General features: G+C 43.9%; 1 protein-coding gene across 9 annotated transcripts in view; it reads right to left on the bottom strand.

The window, feature by feature from the left end:
- Window positions 1–2,597: 2,597 nt before the first annotated feature.
- Window positions 2,598–25,962, bottom strand: part of SLC10A7 (solute carrier family 10 member 7) — a 307,346-nt gene continuing 283,981 nt past the window's right edge. For 8 of the 9 annotated variants that reach the window (XM_042234294.2, XM_027956247.3, XM_042234295.2 and 5 more), the window contains 2 exons: window positions 8,786–8,931; window positions 2,598–5,144 (listed from right to left, as the gene is read on the bottom strand). In XM_042234294.2, the coding sequence (XP_042090228.1) occupies window positions 5,115–5,144; window positions 8,786–8,931 (176 nt within the window). In that variant the 3' untranslated portion in view covers window positions 2,598–5,114. The other variant, XM_027956249.3, reaches the window with a different exon arrangement.

Here is a 25,962-nt window from a genome sequence, read left to right as displayed (position 1 = left end):
CCCACTTATGCTCCTGCTAGGAGGGCATGAGATCCCTCTCCCCAAACCCTTCTCAATATTTGAATATTATCAAGATTTAAACTTTTTGTCAATGTCATAGGTGAAAACTAGTACCTCATTTAAATGAATACTTCTAGTCTCTAGTAAGACTGAATATTTAAAAATGTCTGTTATGCAACTTGTACAAATTGCTCACTCACAAAGGTTGCCTGTTTTGTTAGCATAGAAAGAAGAGTCCCAGCTCCCCAGTGTTTCAGCTACAGCTCGTTCAGGACACACCTGAATCCTCAGATTGCCTGGTTCCAATGTCCCGTGTAGGAATGCGAGCTAGCTCAACAAGAGGAAAGTTACACAGCCGGCGGCCCCAAGGCAAGTTCAGGAAGTCAGAGAATGAACAAACATCTGAAGATCTGTGAACTTGGGGGTAGAGGGGAGAAGGGAGGAGAAGAAAGTGGGGGGAGAGAGGGAGAGATGGTAACAGGGCAGGTGGGTGGGGTTACCAGGAAGGGAGAGAGGTGAGTGAGAAATTCCAGGTGGGAGGGTGACTGGGAGATGGGTGGGAACAGGATGTCTAATCTTTTTTTCCCCTAACATTTCATTTTAAGTTTATGTACCGCCACCCCCCATACCCCGCCCCGCAAACTCAGTGTGTCCAAGGTTCGGTAGGAATCGAGGAACTGTAACAATTCCATGTGTGGCTGAGGAGTCTGAGATGCCGGAGGCCTCAGTGGGGTGGGGGGGGTCTGGGATATTCTGGGTGACCCCGTTACCCTGTGACTCGGTTCAGTCCTATGACTTCAGGGTTCTTGCCTGCATCTGTGTTTATAGGCACATTGGCACTGACCCGTGGTTAGAGTGATGTTTAATGTTTAATACAGTTTCTCATCGTTGGCTCTACAGATAAGTTCTGCAGGGTCTGTGAGAAACTGTTTTCCCTTTAAGTGATGTTAATATTTTACTCACATTTGAGAGACTGTTCTTTAGTATAAATAAGATTAGTTGCTTTGCTGAAGAGAATAAACTTATAAGACCTTTTGTATATATCTACATAAACCAATACTATGACAGTTATAATTTGTATCTAGCCTTTACAGTAAGTATGTCAGAATTCCGATAAGGAAAACCCTTTATTTTTATGCATATTAAGTATTCACTAATTCAGATCAACCTGAGCTGATTTAGCCTGAATTGTTGAGGGTTTATTGTTCTGTCAAAATATAAAAGATGAAAGCTGTTTGTGTATCACACTGCAGTCTCAACTTGGAGAGCTGGTATTTACACAGCTCTGAAGCCATGCCTTTCTCTTAGCAGCACTCAGGATCGGCAGTGCTTCTTGGCCTCTTGGCGAAGATCAAGTGTAATATGGGGGCTTCCCAGGTGGCGCAGTGGTAAAGAATCCACCTGCCAATGCAGGAGACGCAAGAGACACAGATTTGATCTCTGGGTCAGGAAGATCCCCTGGAGTAGGAAATGGCAACCCACTGCAGTATTGCATGAAAAATTCCATGGACAGAGGAGCCTGGTGGACTATATAGTCCATGGTGTCGCAGAGTCGGACACGACTGAGCAACTGAGTACAGAATAGGAACAGTAGCAAAAAAAGGACAGTTTTCCATGTAACTTAGTAATGATCTATGTATAGGTAAGAGCTCTCATCATTATGAAGGTTCTTGTCCTACCTCGTAAGGTCACAGTTTGGAAAATGATATTTTTGTGGGTTATAGATCTGAGTCAGGCACTGTGTTAGGCACAGGAGAAAAACAAACAAGGCCTGCATTGGAGGGGACAGAAACGTAAAGTGATGATTAGACAAGCAAAGGTTTTAGAAGACTTGAGGGACTCCTTCTAAGGACTTGTCAACAGGGAGTAAGGCTAGCACTAGATGGGCAAGCAGGAAAGCTTCCTGGAGGAGGTGACATTTCCGTCAGCCTTACAGGGAAGCCAAGACAGCAGAACAAGACACAAAGGTATGGAATTCTACACAAGGTGCGCGCATGCTAAGCCGCTTCAGTCGCGTCGGGCTCTGTGCGACCCTGTGGACTATAGCCCCCCTTTGCTCTTCTGTCCATGGGATTCCCAAGGCAGGAATACTGGAGTGGGTTGCCATGCCCACCTCCAGGGGTCAAACCTGGGTCTCCTCTGTCTCCTGCACTGGCAGGCGGGTTCTTGACCACTAGTGGCACCTGGGAAGCCCTCTGCACAAGGTACTCACCCGTAAAGATGCTCCAGGCTTGGAAAGGGCATTCTGCATTCTAGGGGTCCACCTTTCTTACCCTTGAAACAATTGACAAGGGTGGAAAAAACTCAGATCACCTATATTCTGTCCCTTCTGTTGAGTATGTTTCTCTTGGTTCTCAACCCCGATGCTGAGAAAAATCTCTAACCAGCAAGGGCTAACTTCTGGATTTTAACAGTATGGCATGGTGGGGGGTTACAAGATGGAAACATGGGAAGACTATGGAACTTATATCCATTTTACTACAGATAATATAAGAGGATTGGAATGAATTAAAAAAAAAAAAAGAAATCTACAGATACTTGAAAGGGATTATGAGTACATTTGAAACCAGGTCAAAAATAAGCCACAGGCTCTCTTGTGATTTCTGAAACACCTTTGTTTAATCATAGAATTATCTTCATCTTCCATTCATCATAAATAATCCACTCCGTTACTTCACCAATCCTTTTAAAAAAATTTGGTATTTAGCATAAACACTGAACATTTAGCCAGAGGTGTGTTAGTTTTAACCAGAAGAGGGAAGAATAAAAAGAACCCACAAAAATTGAAAACTTAGAAAAGAGCACATGAAAAGATGAATATTCTCACCCATTTAAAAAATAAAATTTCATAACAGCCATTGAAAAAATCCAGGTGGAAAAGTGAGCAAACATAAATATAATGTAGTTCTTTCATAAATACATTTAGACAAAACAAATGTATAAAGCAGTACCTGGACATATTTCAAGATATGAATAATTAAATCCCAGTAAGCATGAATTAAAAATAAAATTTGATTTTATTTTTTTGTCCTTTATGGAAAAATATGCACAGCCTTTGTGTAAAAAAAGAAATAGGCATAAACATATCAATAAAGCCACCAAAATTCACTTATGTAAAGATTATTTGAAAACAGAAGACACTTTTTTAAAGCAAAAGATAAAATGTTATAGCATTTCTAGTTGAACTTTATCCCATAGTCACACCTACTATAGGTGAAAGACTATAGAGGTAGATAAGTTGAGGGGGAAAAAATCAGTATTCTAATACTAGGCTGAAGATTTTTATGATAGCTCAGACAGACAATTCCATTTACTCTGAAATTCAAAGAAGTTTGTAGGAAAAAAACATAAAAACCTTTCTGTGCTCCATATGTAAGCATCCAAAAGACCAAGCAAAATTGCTACAGTTTTAGACACAAGTGAAATTCTTGACAATAGGAATTCTTGACAAATAGCCTGTTTAGCATAGATTTTTGCAGGGTCTGGCACTAGCCTTAAAACTTACACTGAGGCTAACTCTTGTGAAATGTATGAGTTTCAGTGACATTGAAATGACTCAGAAGTAACACAAGATAAGAGCTGGCAGTAACAGTAATGTAAATGTATGATATTGGTAAACACGGTGAGCTTCTAAGGAATGACTCTTTGTTATTGATAAAATAACAACAAAACAGCTGCTAAAGACATGATGTGGCCTCAGTGCAACTCAGGATGCCAGTGTCATCTGTTAAATCATGAACAGTAGAGAGGTGTGACGGGATGGTGTGCAGGAAGCAGAGAAAAAGTGTTCCCTCGTTTCTATCAAGCAATGACTTTATTCTCTAACTGGGTTGTGAAAGCTCTTCCAGCCTCAGCAGAAGCAAATGTTGGGTACTCCATGGCAAGCTGATGCCAGTCTGGGAACTAACTGTACTTGCTGTTTTGGTTAATGAATGGTTTTGCATTTTCTGTGTCTGTTTTCCTTTCCACATAGCTAGACAGAATGTGTATATGTAACATTTGTTTGCCTCTGCGACCTTGATATTTTCATTTATTCATAACAGCAATGTGATTTAATTTTTTTTAAAAAATGTTGCAAACGTTTGTCAAATCTGCCAAGGAAAATTCTCATTAATAACGTTTCAAATGCCTTAAGTGTACTTGATTCCAAGATGTAACAGGCTGCTTCTGGCTAAAAGGGGAAATTTGTGCTCAGCACATCAGTGTAACAGGAAGACAATTTTGGTCTCAGTTGTGGAATGTGGAATAATCCATCATTAATTGTTGCCACTCAAACTAACTGTAACATTTCGGTGTCTCACATTTGGCTGTTGGGAGTTTCCAAGTGTGCTGGAAAACAGGTAAGAAAGAAATGACGGAAGAAAAAGGGAAAACATTTGAAATAGAATTTGAAAAAAATCCTGAAACCCAAATCCTGTAGTTTAATCTCAAAACCTCATGTACTTTGACTCATAACTCAAACATCAGGCCCTTTCTTTGAAGCAGCTTATAATAAATTTAAGACACAGAACACCACAGTCTCTTATAATGGAACTGAGGAATTTCTGCGTGGAAACTATTTGAAGGAATGTCTTAAAAAATGATATCAAGAAATGCAGATGACTTATATGCTTTTCAGCAGCTATTCAATCTGTGACCCCTGCTGAGTTGATAAGGAAGAGGCATGTCACAGTTGCAGAAAAAGAAAGAATCATGTGGTAAATCAAATAAGATTTTGGAAATATTCACTGTCATGGGAAGGGCATTTTCCTGATGATGTGACCTCATTTCAAACAGTATCGTAACCAGGAGAGAGCTGAAGTGCAGGAAAGATGGTACGAGGAAAACGTGCTTGTTTTTTTGTCACCTTCAATGGCCGTTTTCTGCGTTAGGAAAAAAGAAAATTAAACAACTCCAAAATACTGTACCGCCCCTGGCAGTAACCAACAAAGGAGGTTTTGGAAATAATGCTCTCGTCAAATACATTTTAAGGCACTTTAAACAGTTATATCATATTTTTTTGTGTGTAAAAAAATAAAATATGCATCGAAGCAACGTTCACAAATACAAGTCTTCAGAACTGTAAGTACAATCCTGTACATATATACATGGCTGCGGAACGACCGCCTCCTTTGTTATACGGTTGGCCTCATCAATTTCACTCCCTGCAAGAAAGGAAAACATGACGTTTAGAGTTGGACTGTATCCATGAACAATGTGAGATCATCAATTAACACCAGATAATTTATGCTACAAGGAAGAAGAAGAGGCCTGCCTAGACAGCATTATACAACCCATGATCCAAACTCCTGGATCCAAACAAGTTCACCTGCCCACCTCACTGGCCACAGACTCTGGCATGTCCCCTTGCCTGGCGTGGCTACTCATCTCATCTGCTGTGTGCTAGAAGGTCCCCGTGGGTCTTAGTATTATCAGCAAAGTGGAGGAGACACTCATGGATACCCTTACGATGGACACTTTCTATTTATTTTGTGGCCGGATGGGACGGCTAAATAATTTTCGAGCCTTCTGGCTGATTCCACATTAGCCAGTGGCCCCCTGGTTTGGAGTAATTTCTGTACAAATGGAAAAATGAGTGGTGTTGTCCAGGTTAGTTTCCCTTTTGGACATGCTTCTGTTACTCTGTAGGATAAATCCCAGAGCTTTTAAACATTTAGAAGAAAAACTTCATTCTGATTAATTTCCAGTTTACTAGGATTGCATATTATTGATGGAATATTGGGAATTTCAAATAATTTTCTTCACTCTTTGTCAAAATTGATATCTATAAATTCTAGTCTATTGTGTACATACACATTGTTAGCCATGAGCATGAATACAAGTGGAAGTTTTCAAAGGGGAAAAAGAGTAAAAGAAACAATTGTTACTAAACCACTCCTCTAGCAACTCTGTGGAGAAGGCAGTGGCACCCCACTCCAGTACTCTTGCCTAGAGAATCCCGTGGACGGAGGAGCTTGGTGGGCTGCAGTCCATGGGGTCGCTAAGAGTTGGGCACGACTGAGCAACTTCACTTTCACTTTTTACTTCCATGCATTGGAGAAGGAAATGGCAACCCACTCCAGTGTTCTTGCCTGGAGAATCCCAGGGACGGGGGAGCCTGGTGGGCTGCCGTCTATGGGGTCGCACAGAGTTGGACACGACTGAAGCGACTTAGCAGCAGCAGCAGTAGCAGCAGCAACTCTGAGTGGGAAGCAACCAGCCTGGCATGGGCCCCAGCATAGAACGCTGTTTGCTCATGTTTTGTTCAGTAACAAGGCGAGTGAAGGTGCTGGAGCGCTACTCTCTCATAATTCTGGGGACCTAGGGCTCACCTTCTAAAAGCAGTCTTGTAGTAGGGGAGAGCAGTTATGACAGCTTGGGATTTATACATACACGCTGCTAGATATAAAATGGATAAACAACAAGAACCTACTGTATAGCACAGGAAACTATAGTCAGTATCTTGTAATAACCACAGGGAGGCCTGGCATGCTGCAGTTCATGGGGTCGCAAAGAGTCGGACATGACTGAGCGACTGAACTGAACTGAACTGAACCTATAATGGGAAAGAATCTGAAAAAGACTACATATTCTTATTCTTATATGTAATCGAATTGTGTTGCTGTACACGTGAAACTAATACAGCACTGTAAATGAACTGCAATAAATTAAATAAAACAATCTTGTGTTTCTGTTCGGAGCATCATCGTGGTGTGGGGGAAAGATCAGGGTGGACAAATAGACCAAGGTTCAAGTCCTAACTCTCGCACTGACTATACTACCCATATGACTCTGGGCAAGTTGCTCAGCTCTCTGGGCCTAGTTCCCATGTGTTCCGTGGGGACAGCAGAGATTGCTACAAACAGTTGTAGAGAAGCCCAGACTTCAGTGATGATGACAGTGATTGTATCAGCTGGCTTTTGTCAAACACCTGCCATGTAATCCTCCGTAACGGCAAAGAGCAGATGTTATCATGAGTCTCAGAGTGGCAGAGACAGGTTCAGAGAAGTGAAGGAACACAGGCAGGGTCATGTGGGCAAGGTGGCAGAACTGGCAGCCGGGCTCGAGGGTCCACACTCTGAATCTGGTGAAGGCTGGACGTGCTGAGCACACATGGAGCTTAACAGGTGGTGGTGGGGCTATTCTGTTTTCAGGACACTTAGGACATGAAACTGAGAGACTTTATTTTCTTGGGCTTCAAAATCACTGCAGATGGTGACTGTAGCCATGAAATTAAAGGACGCTTGCTCCTTGAAGAAGAAAAGCTATGACCAAACTAGACAGTATATTAAAAAGCAAACACATTACTTTGCTGACAAAGGTCTATCTAATCAAAGCTATGGTTTTTCCAGTAGTCATGTATGGATGTGAGAGTTGGACTATAAAGAAAGCTGAGTGCCGAAGAACTGATGCTTTTGAACTGTGGTGTTGGAGAAGACTCTTGAGAGTCCCTTGGACTGCAAGGAGAGCCAACCAATCAATCCTAAAGGAAATCAGTCCTGAATATTCACTGGAAGGACTGATGCTGAAACTCCAATACTTTGGCCACCTGATGAGAAGAACTGACTCACTGGAAAAGACTCTGATGCTGGGAAAGATTGAAGGTAGGAGGAGAAGGGGGTGACAGAGGATAAGATGGTTGGATGGCATCACTGACTTGAAGGACATGAGTGTGAGCAAGCTCTGGGAGTTGGTGATGGACAGGGAAGTCTGGCGTGTTGCAGTTCATGAGGTCGCAAAGAGTTGGGCATGGCTGAGTGAGTGAACTGAACTGAAGGACATGACACAGGCTGTGTCACTGGCTGTCTCCTCCTCCTCCTCATCTCCTGTGACAGCTGCCACCTTGTAAGTGGGCTGAAAGTAGTCTTGCAAAGTCTGAGCCGCTGGGAAGGAGTCAGCTCAATGGGTGCTTCTGCAGTAGGTACTGCGTCTACATTTCGTATGAGTCATTCACTTTGTTTTATTTTGGTTTTTAATTTGATATATAATTTTGGGCTTCGTGGGTGGTGCTAGAGGTAAAGAACCCTTGCTTCCCAACACAGGAGATATAAGAGATGTGGGTTCAGTCCCTGGGTTGGGAAGATCCCTTGGAGAACATGACAACCCACTCCTGTATTATTGCCTGGAGAATCCCATGGACAGAGGAGCCTGGAGGGCTACAGTCCACAGGGTCATAAAGAATTGGGCATGAGTGAAGTGACTTAGCACACATAATTTTATAAATCCACAAATATCAAATAAGAAGGCTTCTGAGCCGAGTGTGGTGAAATTGACATCACTGTGTGGCCTCGTTTGCTACTGAACTCTTATTTAATTCCCAAACACATAGTTTGGCAATATAAAGAAGTTGTGAAGTGTCTGGAAAATTAAAGAGAAAGAGACATTCTAGATAAATCCAAGTGCTATTATGTTTAGAAAAATGTGAAATCAGGACACATGCGAATGAAGAGGCGGGATGAAGAGGCAAAGATGGTGGGCATCCGAGCGGTGGGGCACGTATATTTTGAGTATGTTTACTGAACCTTTACTTCACTGTAATATGCCCTTCAACATGAGCAAATTAAAAACGGCTTTTAAAAACTGCATTTTAAGTATCATCGTGCTTTTATAACAATGTAGAACAATTGGTCCTCAGCTCGCTTGTTCAAATTGAAATGGATTAATGCATCATTATTATTGAATTTAGTTAAAATGTGTACTTGAGAACAAGGTTATATGTGCAAATGCTAACATATATGATGGCTAAGATTCAGAAATAGCATTTCAGTGTGACTTGGATCCAAAGAAGATCCTTCTAGAGTCTCACCTTCTGCCTTGACACCATCCAGGACTTTATTGTTGGCACGAGCACGCTTCCCAGGAGGATCTGCACCGGGTGGTAGATGAGCAAGGGGACGGATATTAAAGAGAGGTACTCGTGGCCTGCGAACACGATCTTCAGCATTGGGATTCCTGATGAACAAAGAGGACGGAAAACCCAGAGGCAAATTCAGTCTGTCATCAAACTAAAGACACAGGCTGTTAAAGCTGGACGTGGGCACGCACCATCCTCCCCCTGTGGATATTCACAGAACCAAACAGGGAACGTCTCGAATGAATCACCAAACCTTTCCATCTTCCTTTTACTATGTAAAGCTCGAAGCTCTAGAAGAGATTAAAACTGAAAAGGGGGTCAGTTCGAGGGCACCGGTAATTCTCACTGCCTGTCTAACGAGAGGAGAGAAGACAGTGTGGAAGAGAGTTGCTTTAGAAGACTGAGGCATACTGGTAGAGGTTAAAAATGGGTCATTTGCTTAGCAGTAAAACACTCCACTGGTCTTTATGGAGGCCTGCTAGACACCATTTCAAAGCACCTAAGTTCACTTAGGGGCTGAAAGGATTTGATAAGATAAAGAGGAGGGTACTTTAGCCAAAGAGACAGTTATAAAGGCTTTGCCCACTCTTTGGGCCAAGAAGCTCAAAGCGCTTTAAGCAGTATTATGTATGGCAGATGAAAATTCTAAAATCTGTGCTGAGTGATTAAACCCCACAGTGAAGGTCTTACTGGTACTTAGGTAAATGGATAGTACTACTAAATGAGTCTGCGGCTCTACTGTACCCATGGCAAAGCATGCAGAGTTTGTAAGTACCCACCTGGCATGTGTACCTATTAAGCTTCTATAACAGAATTCAGACTCCGGTGATTTGACTGTTACCACCACTTGCTTTAATGTGACCCAGTCATCAGAAGATTGTGTATACACATCAGTTTTGTCATCTGAACAGCTTTAAGAGCTTAGCTTTCTTTTCGTTTCTTTGAGAACAGCCACTGAAAAGGAACCAAGCTCCTAAACACATGCAGTGATGGCCCATAAATAACATTTTATTATAACCCAGTGAGGAGAGCTCTGCTTTTTCAATTATTTTTACCTTCTAATAAATTTCAAACCTTTATGCAAAAATGTATTTCATGGCTGCTTTCTTTTTCATAGCCTCACATATCATTGCCATCAACTGCAAACACTTAACTCTTCCCAAACAATGTCTCTCTCGAAGCTCCAAATGTTTAATCTTGCACAGTTTCTGTCTTCTCGCTAATATAAAGAACAAAGGAGCTTTGTTTTTGAATGTAATATGCTTAATCCATTTATTGGATTTGAATTTGCAACATTCAAAAAAGTTCCACAATGAGAAACGAAGAAGATCTAAACATATATTCTTCCTATTTTTGGAAAAGGCTATTACTTTTTTTTTTTTTTTTTGGCTGCTCTGGATCTTCGTTGTGGTGCTGAGGCATGTAGGATCTTAGTTCCCTGGCCAGGGATCGAACTTGCGTCCCTGGCATTAGAAGGTGGATTCTTAACCACTGAACCACCAGGGAAATTCTCAGGAGAGGTTATCTGGCCCAAAAGGATGATGTGAACGAGTTGGAGGGTAGGGTGGAGTAACAGCGGGGCATAAAGGGAGCAAATGATATAAATATGGAAGTATTTGTTTCTAAAAGAGATCAGAGCAGGGATTTCTTACTCAAAATTCAAGGCCCAGGGCTGCTGGGCTAAATCACCTGAGTTCCACTTTCTTGGCTACGCTCAGGCAGGCTCTGTGACGTTCTTCAGTAAGCCAAAGCAGGTTCACAGCTACAGTCGCAGAGCTACCTCTCCAGTAAGCAAGATACACAAGGTATCATCATGGAAAGGACCTCAGCAGCTCACTGGAGTGCGATGAAAAGATAACAGTAATGATGACAACAATGTTTCTGTGTGCGGTGGGCGCTTAACTAGATGCCAGGTGCTCTACTAGATGTCAAGGGCTCTCCCATATGAATGAAATGCCGAGAGGCTGGATAACTTTCCCAAGAGGTGGGGTCTTTACTGCAATCCAGGTCCCCTGGGTTTCCAGTTCTCTGTGTCAGGCTGGGGTCAAGGCCTCTGAGGTCTTCAAGACGTCCTGGGGATGGTGGCTCCATGAAGCAGAACAGGACCTGGGCTGCAAAGAGCTCTCCAATCCAGAGTCTTTTTGGGACACTCTCCCCTCGGGTTCCTCCCAGGAGTGCTCCGTGTGATTTCACATCAGCCAGGAGCTCAGTAACTGTGAGGCCTATTCTCATAGCTGCAAGGGAACTCCAGATGGAAGTTGACTTCCAGAAGCTTCCAGAGTACACCTGACCTTCTACCTCCTGTAGTCCCTAGTACCGATGCATGTGAAGTTCTCTTCTGGCCCGGGCTGGTTCTTCAGCTCTTTTATTTCATCTTCCAACAGACTCCTCCGTACATATTTGCTGACGGGGTTGGGATTCTGCAAACATCACTCCTCCTCATCACGTCATGGCTCCCTTCTTTGTTCTGCCCAGAGAGGGCACCACAGGAAGTCTGGAGAAGGGGCAGGTGCCTGGGGGTTAGCCCCAGTGGATAGCCCCTTATGCCCCATCCTAGGAAGGCTGACCTTCATTTCCTCTCCAGACTTCTACTGATAGGTTCTGAGATCTCCAGCTTCTTCCTTTATTCCCCCAGCTCCGGCTATTCATTGTCCCCTCTCCACTTTCCAGTTTTCCAGCTGTTTAATTGTCCCTGGGTTGATGGGCTGGTGCATTTGCCTGACTCACCCTGGAGACACAGACACGCTCTCACTCAGCCTGGCACCCCAGCCATCTACCTCCAGAGAGGGTTCTACCATGACTGGCAGCTGCTATAGCCGTTTGTCAAACAAAGCAGGGAATTCCCTTCACCACTCTGTGAGCCTGCAATTCCTTCTGGTTAACTGTTTGTTTGGGTGTGCCAGGTCTCACTTGTGACACATGGGATCTACAATCGTCATTGCAGCTTGCAGGCTCTTTAGATGAGGCATGTGAGATCTAGTTCCCTAACCAGGGATCAAACTTAGCCCCCCTGCATTGGAAGCGTGGAGTCTCAGCCACTGGGCCACCAGTGAAGCCTCTCATTCTTGTTCATTGTTAATCAGATTTCCTATCGCCACTCTTCCTGGTGACTGTTAAAAATATGATTGAAAATAAAATCAGAGAGGAAAACCTGGCTTCCGAAGATGAGGGTCAGGTGCCTCTGCTGTGTCTTGTCACCCTCTCACGGTGGATTCCCGACAGGCTAGTCCCTGCATGAAAGGACCGAGGCTCCAGAGTCAAGCTCTTTGTTTTGGAACCTTTCTGTCCCCTGGGTCTGGAATGTTCCCTCACTTCTCAATCATCCGGAGTCACTTTCCTTTTCAATCATTAGTGTCTTTGCCGTCTCCTCTGTGTCTGTGTGTCTTTCCCATGCTTCCTTCAGTTTCTCCCTGTCTGCCCTTCTGGCCCCAAGTCAGTAGCTTCTGCTCAGTGCCTTTTCATTTTCTCAAGAGTCAGAGTAGAAAGAGAAGCTGGGAGGAGTGAGTGAGGGGAGGAGAATTAGCTTCTCCACGCCCGAGTGGTCCAGGCAGTGGCCACAATCACTTGGAAGCAATGAGCTTCTGACCTCTGTTCTCAGGCCTCCTGGCTGGGTTCCAGCACTGTCAGGATGAACACTGGAAATGCAACAGAGAGCTTCCCAGCACCGGCCACTGCACTTCCCACCCTGCGATTTCTGTCACCTGGCCATGAATTCGGCAAAACTTGATCTTCAAGTCAAACCAGAGAACATGGGCTAGATCTCATTTCCCAGAAGCCCATGTAACGCACCGCCCTTTCATCCTCTTCACCCACCCTTTCACTAGTATACCCCATCGCTCATTCATTCACTAAGGAGGCTCAGCAGCCCCTGGGTGACCACGCATACCTCCTCCCCCTAACCTTCCTTCAGGGCATGGTGGGCCTCACCTGTGCCCCCCACACACTCCCCAAACCGGGCTCTCTGCCTTCAGGCTTGTCTTGTGCAGGGTATTTTCTCGTCAGGAGCCAGACTGAGTGCAAACCCCTCTGTGGCTCACCACCCGCCCCTCGACTCCCCCTGTGCTCCAGCCACTGGGAGCACAGTACCCTCTCCTCCTACCTCTGCCCGCCCCCCCCCCCCCCCCCCCCCCCCCCCCCCCCCGCAGGCTCGAGAGGTCTCGCCTCTTGATCTTTGCCAATGAGCTCTTTTTTTGCCCAGAATTCTTGTCACCCACTTCTTGACCTGCCCAAACTTTAAGCCCTCAGTTCCCAAACTTGCCTCCTCAGGGAAGTCATCCTTATTGCCTCAAGCCTCCTTTCTGCTCTAGGCTTACCCAGTTGAGGTGCATTCCAGCCTAGCATTTGCTGATTTATTATTACTGCTTGCTTCGTGTGTGTGTGTGTGTGTGTATGTTTGTGTGTGTGTGTATGTGACCCTTACTAAGCTGTGGGCTTTTTAGGGTCAGCAACTGTTTCGCCTTCGTCTCTGAGCACCTTAGTGCTCAGAAGGAGAGTGCTGAAGGATTGGAATTGTGCTAATCCAGACCCCATCATAAAGTTACTGTGTAGACTTATCACTCCATTTTCACTCCATTCATTAACTAGGGAGAAAAAAAGGGGCAATAATTAAAAAAAAACCAAACAAACTTGCTCGAAAGAGTTTTCTTTTTCAAGTAAAATTTAAATATAGGACTCTTTTCATCTTGCGATCAGTGCAGTAATATAAATGAAGCAAATTAATTTTAATGCTCCCAGGTACTGATTCTGTGTCACTGTGGCTGACAGGATCCAACTAGACTATATGAGATGGCGTTTGACTTTATGGAAGTGAACACCATGCGCGCATTTACAATTTTACAGGGACTTTAAGCTGTCATGCTGAAAAATGTTTATAAAACATTAATCAAAAAATGCCTCTTTAATACAATGCATTGTCTGAAAGATGTTAGAAGGCGCATATTGTAAATGGATTCTTTTTCTGACTAAAGTAATTTCCACCAAAAGCATTTCCCCACTGCTCTACAACTACACTGTGTGGAGAGATAAAGAGCACTTTCTCCGCACATTACTACCTGCTCCAAACACTTGGGAAATCACTAATGTACAGCGTGCCATATTTCCATGTCACACATGACACATTCGTCTGAAATTATCCAACAGACTTTGACACTGCGGCATATTCCATAAGCAGAGCTTTCAACTGACATCTGCCAAGTAAGAACTTCAAGTGCGAGCTTTCTTCTTCTAACAAACAAGTAAGGGGTTTCTTTTATCCTATACCCAGGATGGGAAGGATAAAACAATACATACCAGAACAAGTGGGGTTTTCTTTCCCCTATTTGGAACATGTTTATTTTATGTTCTCTGAATTAGAACATTCCCTTTGTATCAGGGTTCTAAGTTTTAACAGTTACCTCTTTCTATTGGATGGATGGTTTTTAAATTTTTCCTGAGAAATACTTTTTTTCCCCCCCTAGATTAAATATGGACCTTTATTTAGAAGGCTGCTCTATGACTCAAAATATAAAAACCATTTACTGGGACTTCCCTGGTGGCCCAGTGGCTAATACCCCTCGCTCCACTGCAGGGGGCCTGGGTTCTATCCCTGGTGGGGGAGCTAGATTCCGTATGTTGTAACTGACAGTTCGCATGCAACTGAAAACTGGCATGGCCAAATAAATAAAAAACAAAAACCATCTACTTTATGTAATTGTTCAGAGTCTACTTGTAGATGCATGCGCTCTCACCATCTACTCATTCTTTCATTCCATCCCTCCATCATTCATTCAAAAAATACTTCTGGGCTTCTGCTATATGTGAGTTACTATTTCTAGTGCTGAGGACCTAAAGAGAAATAATACAGACCAGAGGCCTGCCTTCTTGGGACCTGCTTTCTGTAGCTTTTGCCCCGATGACCTTGGCTTCCCTTCTGAGTGCAGGGCTGGCACACGCTTACCTGGTTTCTACAGCTCAGAGTTTGGGGCTCATCTTTGACTAACTCCAGCTGTCTTTTGACTTGTAGATGAAGTCACCGAGTTCTGGACAGTCTTTTCTCCATCTAGTGCTGTCCTCCCTCAGTCTTCACGGCCACCTTCCTAATTCAGTTCCTCATAAAATCAAGCCAAATGACTCTCGGCTTCCTGACAGAACCCCCTGTCTTCAGACTCTTCCCTTCATCAATCCTACAAACCACAGCCAGATTAATCTTCCTAAGACCCACATTAATTAAAGCCAAGACCCTGCTCAAGAATGACAATGCCTTTCCAGTGCCCATTCATCAAATCCTCTATCCTTTCAACATCAATGGAGAAGGATTATGACACTGCCATTTTGTAAGGGCTTTGTTTGCATTATCTCATTTAATCCTTACAACAGCCCTAAGAAGCAAGTGGCCATTTCCCTGATGAAACACAAGGCAACTGAGAGTTAGAATGACCTGCCTAACATCATACATTGGTTAGGTGGTAGAGGCAGAATTAGACAATGGTTTACTTTTTATTTTTAACCTTATTTTTTTTTTAATTGGAGTATAATTGCTTTCCAATATCGTGTTGGTTTCTGCTGTACAACAAAGTGAATCAGCTCTGTGTGTACACAGATCCCCTCCCTCTTAGATCTCTCTCCTACCCCCTCATCCCAGCCCTCTGGGTCATCACTGGGCACTGAGCTGAGCTCCTTGTGTTGCACAGCAGCTTCCCACTAGCCAGCTATTTTACACACAGTAGCGCGCATATGTCAAGGCTCCTCTCTATTTTGCCCCACCCTCCTTCTCCGCATGTATGTTCTCTACATTAACTCCCAGTTGCCAATTGCTGTCACTGGCTCAGGCCTAGCACGTGTCTTTGTGAATGCTGAGCCCCTGCCTAGATCTTGTCCTTTCTTTCTGGGTGACTAAATTCTATGGGTTCCCCATGAAGGTGGGCTTCCTACTGATTTCTTCTTCTTTTGAAGAATGAAGCCTCTCTTCCTAATTGTGTTAGGGGACCCACTGACTGACACCGCCCATCCTGGCCAGGCAAGACAGTAACCACTTACATGAGTTATTTTACAACAGGAGTTCCTGGTAAGGAACTTGGAACTAACAAGCTACCACCTACCAGAAGAATTCAGGAAAGGTCAAAAGGAGAGAAGAGACTCCAGTCCATATGTTCTAACAATCTCCCAGAATCCTCCTCACTGCAATCCATCTTGGCTAAGCGATACGTGCACCACCAGAAAGGACCCCGAGTCAGAATGATTGGCTACAGACAACCTAGAAACTAACCGCATCACCATAAAACCCGAGACTCTGAGCCATGTGGCAGAGCGGTCGCCCTGGGTTCCCTTGCCCTCCTGCTCTCTGCCTGGGCGCCCCTACCCAATAAAGTCTTGGTTTTGTCAGCACGCGTGTCTCACTGGACAACTCATTTCTGAGTGTTAGACAAGAGCCCACTCTTGGGCCCTGGAAGGGGTCCCTTTTCTTGCAACAACTGCATCCCATAACTTTAGCATTTGCTTATGATGCCATGATCTTCTTTTGCACAAGTTTTGTTTCCCTCTGGACATCGGCAAAGTCCTTGAATCTCCTGCAGTGTTTAAGCACAGGTGCAAGCGGGTGTGCTCAGTCGTGTCCCGCTCTTTGCAACCCTATGGACAGTATACTGCGAGGCTCCTCTGTCCATGGGATTTTCTAGGCGAGAACACTGGATTGTGGTGCCATTTCCTTCTCCAGGGGATGTTCCCGACCCAGGGATTGAACCAGCATCTCCTGCCTCTCCTGTACTGCAGGCAGATTCTCTACTGCTGAGCCCCCACTCAATATGTGAATGATTGATCATTTAAGAACAGGATGAAGCAATGTTTCCCATTGAAAAGGCCTGCACAAGAACAAATACTAGTTGCTTTACTGAACTATAAAGAGAATCATTTACACATTCCTCCAGGAGGAGGTTGTATTTCACAGGAGAAATATATATTCGATATGGTAGGAAGGAGAGAAACTGAACTAACCACAGAACCCAAACTTTGAAATGAGCATTGAGTTATGGAGTAGGAGAGGAAATATATTGAAAAATGTCCTTTGTGTCTTTTGAACTTATTTCACTTACTTTCCCACTTCCCTAAGAGAGAGTATACTCCAATCACCTGGATCATTTCCTGTCTTTCAGAGATTCATTCGCCTGAATTCACTTGACTTGTTTTCCATTTAAATGCTTTCTCAGACTTTCCAGGGAGTTTTGAAGAGAGCTGCAGGCGAATCTGGAATCCAGTTGCTTCGCTCTCTAGTTGTCATGGAGATTTCCCACTTTTGTTCACTTTGTTCTTAGTTAGAAACATCCATAATTTTACTCTTCAAATGTCCTACACATTGTTATTTGAATTCTATCTCTTCCTCCTTTGTGAATCTCTCAGCTTAAAAGCCCATGTTTGCCTTTAAGAGTCACTGGGATACATGGTCTCCCCATCATAATGTAATCCAAGAAGGCCATTCTTTTTCCAGCATCACTAAATGCCAGTCTGGGTCCCCCTCTCCAACACACACACACACACACACACACACACACACACACACACACACACACATTTTTCTCTTCAGAGACAAACGCTCACAGAAAGTCAAACTCGTTGATGCTGATTTATTCCAACCACTAAAGTGAAAGTGAAAGTGAAGTTGCTCAGTCTTGTCTGACTCTTTGCAACCCCATGGACTGTAGCCTACCAGACTCCTCCGTCCATGGGATTTTCCAGGCAAGAGTACTGGAGTGGGTTGCCATTTCTTTCTCCAGGGGATCTTCCCAACCCAGGGATCGAACCCGGGTTTCCCGCATTGCAGGCAGACGCTTTATCATCTGAGCAGCCAACAAAGGGGCAATCACGTGCCATTTACAGAACATTAAATGATGATTCCAAAAGAATTTGATTAGAAAAGACTTTCAGGATTATCCTAGAGCAAGCTAATTTTCAGTTAATGTAGCTGTTGCTTTATACAGAGGTTTATAATTGATTATGTCCAGTAGCCTTCAGGAGGCGGTACAGTGTAGCTGTTAGGAAGGCTGATACAAGACACAAGAGGGCCCTGAGTGGAATCCCACGCCTACCACTTATCACCTTGTTACTCTCATCGGGCAAGTGACTGAACCTCAGTTTTCAGGTCTGTAAAATGTACCTACTTTGTAGGTTTTTTCCCCTTAATAGACAGAAATGAAACAGTACACCATGTCTGGTAAGTAGTAAGTCTTCAGACACTATTCCAGGTGCAGTAAATAATTCTTGCCTAGAAAATCTCACGGACAGAGAAGCCTTGAACCAGCCCCACATGCAGCCCCTGCCTTCAAGGAGCTCATGTTCTTGCTCACTGACCCAGGACAGATGACAGAGAGCGCTGGACCAGAGCAAACACCACCCAACCACAGAGTCATGGCACAGGGCAGTGAGGAAGCGCAGCACTGCCATCTGGGAAAAAAGCTGATGGGCAAAACGGATGCAGTGAGCATCTGGGTTATTATAATTTTTGTCTCTCTTTTAGAGTGAGTAGAAAGAACGGCAACCCACTTCCAGGTTGGTGGGTATGGCCTGGCCTGCCGTCCATCAGAGAGAGGCTCACCAGATTAGTCAAGAGTCATCCTCAGGTGTGGCCTGTGGGAGCAGGTGGGGTTTAGTCTGCACAGCCCTCAGCATTACATTATGTTCCTACTTCTGGCTTGCCTAGGATGTTCCCTGAAACCCATTCGGAACATTCTAAAGGCTAGCAAGTCCACCTCCTACAGATTCCCTTAGGAAGGCAGACAGGATGTCATGGAATTATGTGACTTGCTCTCATTCACGCCCATCTAAATGACTGGTCTTTCGCTCAAGTTCTCCAAAGTATTTTATTTTAGTATTTACTCATTTTTATTTATTTGGCTACACTGGGTTTTAGTTGTGGCGCTTGGGATCTTCAATCTTTGTTGAAGCATGCAGGATCTTTAGCTGTGGCATGTGGGATCTAGTTCCTGACGGGGGATCAAACTCGGGCTCCCTGCATTAGGAGCATGGAATCTTAGCCACTGGACCACCAGGCAAGTCTGATGATTTACATTTTATGTGCTTCCCTGTTCTTTTCCTATCATTCTATCTGTAACTGAAAACTGCCATTTAACTTTGGTGTGATTTCACCATCAGGACTTCCTTAAGATATATATATTTTTAATGTGGACCATAGCTAAAGTCTTTATTGAATTTGTTACAAGGTGGCTTATATTGTTTATGTCACGGTGCTTTGACTCTGAGGCATGTGGGATCTTAACTCCCTGGTCAGAGATGGAACCCACGTCCCCTGCATTGGAAGGTGCAGTCTTAATCACTGGATCAACCAGGGAAGTCCCATCACCATCAGAACTTCTGTTGTTGCTTTCTGAACCATAGAAGAAAAGATTTTTGTCCTTCATGTAGAAGGCGACATCTAAAACGACATACAACTAAATAATATATGCAAATAAGAGCTCTCTAGTTTTCTCAGCGTCCCAGAGATGGGTTCAGGGAATCCACATAGATGAGGGCATTTCCAAATCACTGAACACAAATGCGACATCAGCAGCAGCTAGAGGATGGCTAACAACCCCCTTGGCTAGACCTTTGACAGAAAAACAGGACAATCTTATACCAGTTTCACAGGTAAGTACAAGTGGAATTTTAATTTCCGACCTCTGAGGCCTGAGAAGCCTCCTATGGTTATCTCTGTAGATGGCATACAAGATGGAAAGGGACGTGTGGAAATCTACATGGGGGGTTTTGGCCACGTGCTTCAACCAACTAGACCCTTACATCCCGTCTGCAGTCTTTACAGGGCTCTCCTACTACCCTCCCCTTGACACTTAGGAAGACTCAGAGTTCCACTTCTTTTCATGTAAGTCAGCTGTTATTTAGCTATGCTAAGTGTAAGTTGATGTTTTTGTTAAACTTTCCTAGTTCCCTTACTGAACTATAAAGAGAATCATTTACACATTCCTCCAGGAGAAGGTTGTATTTCATAGGAGAAATATATATTTGATATGTTCATTGGAACGACTGATGTTGAAGCTGAAACTCCAATACTTTGGCCATCTGATGTGAAGAACTGACTCATTTGAAAAGACCCTGATGCTGGGAAAGAGTGAAGGCAGGAGGAGAAGGGGATGGACGACAGAGGATGAGATGGATGAGATGGATGAGGTCAGATGGCATCACCGACTCAATGGACATGAGTTTGACTAAACTCCGGGAGTTGGTGATGGACAGGGAGGCCTGGCATGCTGCAGTCCTTGGATCTGCAAAAGACACGACTGAGCGACTAAAGTGAACTGAAGTTCAAGTCGATGTTTTTGTTAAACTTTCCTAGTTGCTTTACTGAACTATAAAGAGAATCATTTACACATTCCTCCAGGTGAAGGTTATATTTCATAGGAGAAATATATATTTGATATGGTATAAAGAGAGAAACTGGACTAACCATGGAACCCAAACTTTGAAATGAGTATTGAGTTGTGGAGTAGGAGAGGAAATACATTGAAACACGTCCTTTGTGTCTTTTGAACTTGTTTCACTTATTTTCCTACTTCCCTGTAGATGGCGTACAAGAGATCTATCCTTCACATTTCAAAACCAGAATTCAAACAAATAACATTTTATATATTATAAAACATATACTATCTAAGTGTTAGTTGCTCAGTCGTGTCTGACTCTTTGTGACCCAACAGACTGTAGCCCACCAGGCTCCTCTGTCCATGGAATTCTCCAGGCAAGAAGAATACTGTGTGGGTTGCCATTCCCCTCCCCAGGGGATCTTCCTGACCCAGGGATGGAACCCGATCTCCTGCATTGAAGGTGGATTCTTTACTGTCTGAGCCACCAGGGAAGCCCTATAAAATATATTCTATAATAATATATAAAAATATACCTCCCTTTATCCAAAAGGGAGAGTTAGGCCTAGAAGAGCAGGAAAATGACCAAATACAAGGCTACAAATGGAAAGTCTTGAGGCCATTACTAAGAGAGAAGAACAATCTCTCCAGTAATTTTAGTCATCCCGTCTCTGGGAGGACTTCAGAAGCTGTACCTGGAGTTCACGGACTTTTTGGCCTTTATTTGTATGTTGGCAGGTGGAATACAGACTGCAGAAAAATCATTATTGGGTTGGCCAAGAAAGTTGGTTCAGATTTTTCCGTTACACTGTATGGAAAACCCCAAATGACTATTTTGGCCAACCCAATACACAGGGCTTACTCTGGGTCAGGCAGACGATATTCTGCATGTGCCAACATCAGCTCATTCACTCCTCATATCTATAATGTGAGTGAGGCTACTGTTATTATCTCCACTTTTCAGATGAGAAAACAGAGGCCGCAGGTGAGTAAAAATCTTCCCAAGGCTATGCACAGCGAGTGACAGGGTATAGCTGGGATGTGAACACAGGCGGACGGGTCCCCAGTTCTGTGTCCTCCACCACCCTACATGCCTAAAATGGTGATCTGGAAGAACACCCAGGAACCGGAGAGAAAGAGATGTTTGATGCTATTATTACAGAATAATGGAGGGGGAAAAACCCAAGGAAAAGAGTATTTACACAAGAAAGGTCTGCAAAGAAGAGAGAGATTCCCTTTGACTGAGGAGCTTAGAGAACCAGCCTTTAGTCACTTTGAATAAAAGTTGGTCGATGACCATTTTCTGATCATTTTCCAGCCCAATCGGAAAATGAAAGACTGTATTTTAGCCTTCAATCACCTGGGCTGTAATCCTACCTGTAATCCTGGGCTGAAAGTTTTACGTAAATAAAGATGCAAGAAAAGACCCAAATGAGCAGCTGGTGTTATTTCTGTTTTGAAACAGGTATGTTCTGATTGGAAAAGATGTTTAATGAATGGCCTGAGCTGGCTCACCAGATGCTGACAATGAAACATTTAACTCTACCAATAGAAGGTTTCAGCCTCGGGAGATGAGGCACACCCTCACCTGTCTGACAGCATTGTAGGAGCAATTAGCAGACAGGAATTCAAGAGTGTATTAAAGAGCTGAAACCTCGGAGGCTTCATTCAGATGCCGGCGATGGCTTCTGGGAGGGGTCACCATATTCATGGAGACAGGTGGGAAGGAAGTAGTGGGAGCTTTCTGGGCTGTGAAGGAAGAGTCATTTGTCTTCTAAAGAGAAAAATGTGCCTAATGTTCACAATCACAGGATGTGAAACCTCAAAAATACAACAAGAATTTCACATGACAAAAATAACATAAGGTCATCAGAAGAGATGTAACATGGTCACCAACATAGAACTGGCCCCATCTGATTGGGTCTGGGAAGCTTTGCCTAGTTTCACAGATTTTTTTAAAAGACATGTTTTTATATAATGAAGAAAAACACTTGGAACGTTTTAAGTGTGAGCCAATGAGAGGTTGGCAGAAGGCAATGGCAACTCACTCCAGTACTCTTGCCTGGAAAATCCCATGGACGGAGGAGCCTGGTGGGCTGCAGTCCATGGGGTTGTGAAGAGTCGGACACGACTGAGCGACTTCACTTTCACTTTTCACTTTCCTGCATTGGAGAAGGAAATGGCAACCCACTCCAGTGTTCTTGCCTGGAGAATCCCAGGGATGGGGGAGCCTGGTGGGCTGCCGTCTATGGGGTCCCACAGAGTCGGACACGACTGGAGTGACTTAGCAGCAGCAGCAGTGAGAGGTTGATGTATGTGACAGGAACTTTCACATTCTGCCACAGCTTCCAACACCCTAAATTTAGTTTTCCCTAAGGAGAGGTGGCTGTGCGGGCGCAGGAGGGCCTAGAGGAGCCATCCCATGTTGAAGGTCAGGAAGGGCGGTGGTGAGGAGATACCCCTCGTCCAAGGTAAGGAGCAGTGGCTCCGCTTTGCTGCAGCAGCCGTGAAGAGATACCCCACGCCCAAGGTAAGAGAAACCCAAGTAAGATGGTAGGTGTTGCAAGAGGGCATCAGAGGGCAGACACACTGAAACCATACTCACAGAAAACTAGTCAATCTAATCACACTAGGACCACAGCCTTGTCCAACTCAAGGAAACTAAGCCATGCCCGTGGGGCAACCCAAGACAGGCGGGTCATGGTGGAGAGGTCTGACAGAATGTGGTCCACTGGAGAAGGGAATGGCAAACCACTTCAGTATTCTTGCCTTGAGAACCCCATGAACAGTATGAAAAGGCAAAATGATAGGATACTGAAAGAGGAACTCCCCAGGTCAGTAGGTCCCCAATATGCTACTGGAGATCAGTGGAGAAATAACTCCAGAAAGAATGAAGGGATGGAGCCAAAGCAAAAACAATACCCAGCTGTGGATGTGACTGGTGATAGAAGCAAGGTCCGATGCTGTAAAGAGCAATATTACATAGGAACCTGGAATGTCAGGTCCATGAATCAAGGCAAATTGGAAGTGGTCAAAGAAGAGATGGCAAGAGTAAACATTGACATTCTAGGAATCAGCGAACTAAAATGGACTGGAATGGGTGAATTTAACTCAGATGACCATTATATGTACCACTGTAGGCAGGAATCCCTCAGAAGAAATGGAGTAGCCATCATAGTCAACAAAAGAATCCGAAATGCAGTACTTGGATGCAATCTCAAAAACGACAGAATGATCTCTGTTCCTTTCCAAGGCAAACCATTCAATATCACTGTAATCCAAGTCTATGCCCCAACCAGTAACGCTGAAGAAGCTGAAATTGAATGGTTCTATGAAGACCTACAAGACCTTTTAGAACTAACACCCAAAAAAGATGTCCTTTTCATTCTAGGGGACTGGAATGCAAAAGTATGAAGTCAAGAAACACCTGGAGTAACAGGCAAATTTGGCCTTGGAATGCAGAATGAAACAGGGCAAAGACTGATAGAGCTTTGCCAAGAAAATGCACTGGTCATAGCAAACACCCTCTTCCAACAACACAAGAGAAGACTCTACACATGGACATCACCAGATGGTCAACACCAAAATCAGATTGATTCTATTCTTTGCAGCCAAAGATGGAGAAGCTCTATACAGTCAACAAAAACAAGACCAGGAGCTGACTGTGGCTCAGATCATGAACTCCTTATTACCAAATTCAGACGTAAATTGAAGAAAGTAGGGAAAACCGCTAGACCATTCAGGTATGACCTAAATCAAATCCCTTATGATTATATAGTGGAAGTGAGAAATAGATTTAAGGGCCTAGATCTGATAGATAGAGTGCCTGATGAACTATGGACAGAGGTTCGTGACATTGTACAGGAAACAGGGATCAAGACCATCCCCATGGAAAAGAAATGCAAAAAAAGAAAAATGGCTGTCTGGGGAGGCCTTACAAGTAGCTGTGAAAAGAAGAGAGGCTAAAAGCAAAGGAGAAAAGGAAAGATATAAGCATCTGAATGCAGAGTTCCAAAGAATAGCAAGAGATAAGAAAGCCTGCTTCAGTGATCAGTGCAAAGAAATAGAGGAAAAGAACAGAATGGGAAAGACTAGAGATCTCTTCAAGAAAATTAGAGATACCAAGGGAACATTTCATGCAAAGATGGGCTCGATAAAGGACAGAAATGGTATGGACCTAACAGAAGCAGAAGATATTAAGAAGAGGTGGCAAGAATACACAGAAGAACTCTACAAAAAAGATCTTCACGACCTGGATAATCACGATGGTGTGATCACTCTTCTAGAGCCAGACATCCTGGAATGTGAAGTCAAGTGGGCCTTAGAAAGCATCACTACGAACAAAGCTAGTGGAGGTGATGGAATTCCAGTTGAGCTGTTTCCAATCCTGAAAGATGATGCTGTGAAAGTGCTGCACTCAATATGCCAGCAAATTTGGAAAACTCAGCAGTGGCCACAGGACTGGAAAAGGTCAGTTTTCATTCCAATCCCAAAGAAAGGCAATGCCAAAGAATGCTCAAACTACTGCACAATTACACGCATCTCACATGCTAGTAAAGTAATGCTCAAAATTCTCCAAGCCAGGCTTCAGCAATACGTGAACCGTGAACTTCCTGATGTTCAGGCTGGTTTTAGAAAAGGCAGAGGAACCAGAGATCAAATTGCCAACATCTGCTAGATCATGGAAAAAGCAAGAGAGTTCCAGAAAAACATCTATTTCTGCTTTATTGACTATGCCAAAGCCTTTGACTGTGTGGATCACAACAAACTGTGGAAAATTCTGAAAGAGATGGGAATACAGACCACCTGACCTGCTTCTTGAGAAATCTATATGCAGGTCAGGAAGCAACAGTTAGAACTGGACATGGAACAACAGACTGGTTCCAAATAGGAAAAGGAGTATGTCAAGGCTGTATATTGTTACCCTGCTTATTTAACTTCTATGCAGAGTACATCATGAGAAACGCTGGGCTGGAAGAAACACAAGCTGGAATCAAGATTGCCGGGAGAAATATCAATAACCTCAGATAGGCAGATGACACCACCCTTATGGCAGAAAGTGAAGAGGAACTAAAAAGCCTCTTGATGAGAGTGAAAGAGGAAAGTGAAAAAGTTGGCTTAAAGCTCAACATTCAGAAAACTAAGATCATGGCATCCGGTCCCATCGCTTCATGGGAAATAGATGGGGAAACAGTGGAAACAGTGCCAGACTTTATTTTTTTGGGCTCCAAAATCACTGCAGATGGTGATTGCAGCCATGAAATTACAAGACACTTACTCCTTGGAAGAAAAGTTATGACCAACCTAGATAGCATATTGAAAAGCAGAGACATTACTTTGCCAACTAAGGTCCATCTAGCCAAGGCTATGGTTTTTCTTGTGGTCATGTATGGATGTGAGAGTTGGACTGTGAAGAAGGCTGAGCACCGAAGAATTGATGCTTTTGAACTGTGGTGTTGGAGAAGACTCCTGAGAGTCCCTTGGACTGCAAGGAGATCCAACCAGTCCATTCTGAAGGAGATCAGCCCTGGGTGTTCTTTGGAAAGAATGATGCTAAAGCTGAAACTCTAGTACTTTGGCCACCTCATGTGAAGAGTTGACTCATTGGAAAAGACTCTGATGCTGGGGAGGGATTGAAGGCAGGAGGAGAAGGGGACGACAGAGGATGAGATGGCTGGATGGCATCATTGACTCAATGGACTTGAGTCTGAATGAACTCTGGGAGTTGGTGATGGACAGGAAGGCCTGATGTGCTGCGATTCATGGGGTCGCAAGGAGTCGGACACGACTGAG

The sequence above is a fragment of the Ovis aries genome, chromosome 17 (assembly GCF_016772045.2).
Source record: "Ovis aries strain OAR_USU_Benz2616 breed Rambouillet chromosome 17, ARS-UI_Ramb_v3.0, whole genome shotgun sequence".
NCBI lineage: Eukaryota > Metazoa > Chordata > Mammalia > Artiodactyla > Bovidae > Ovis > Ovis aries.
This window is presented reverse-complemented; position numbering and strand designations above follow the sequence as displayed.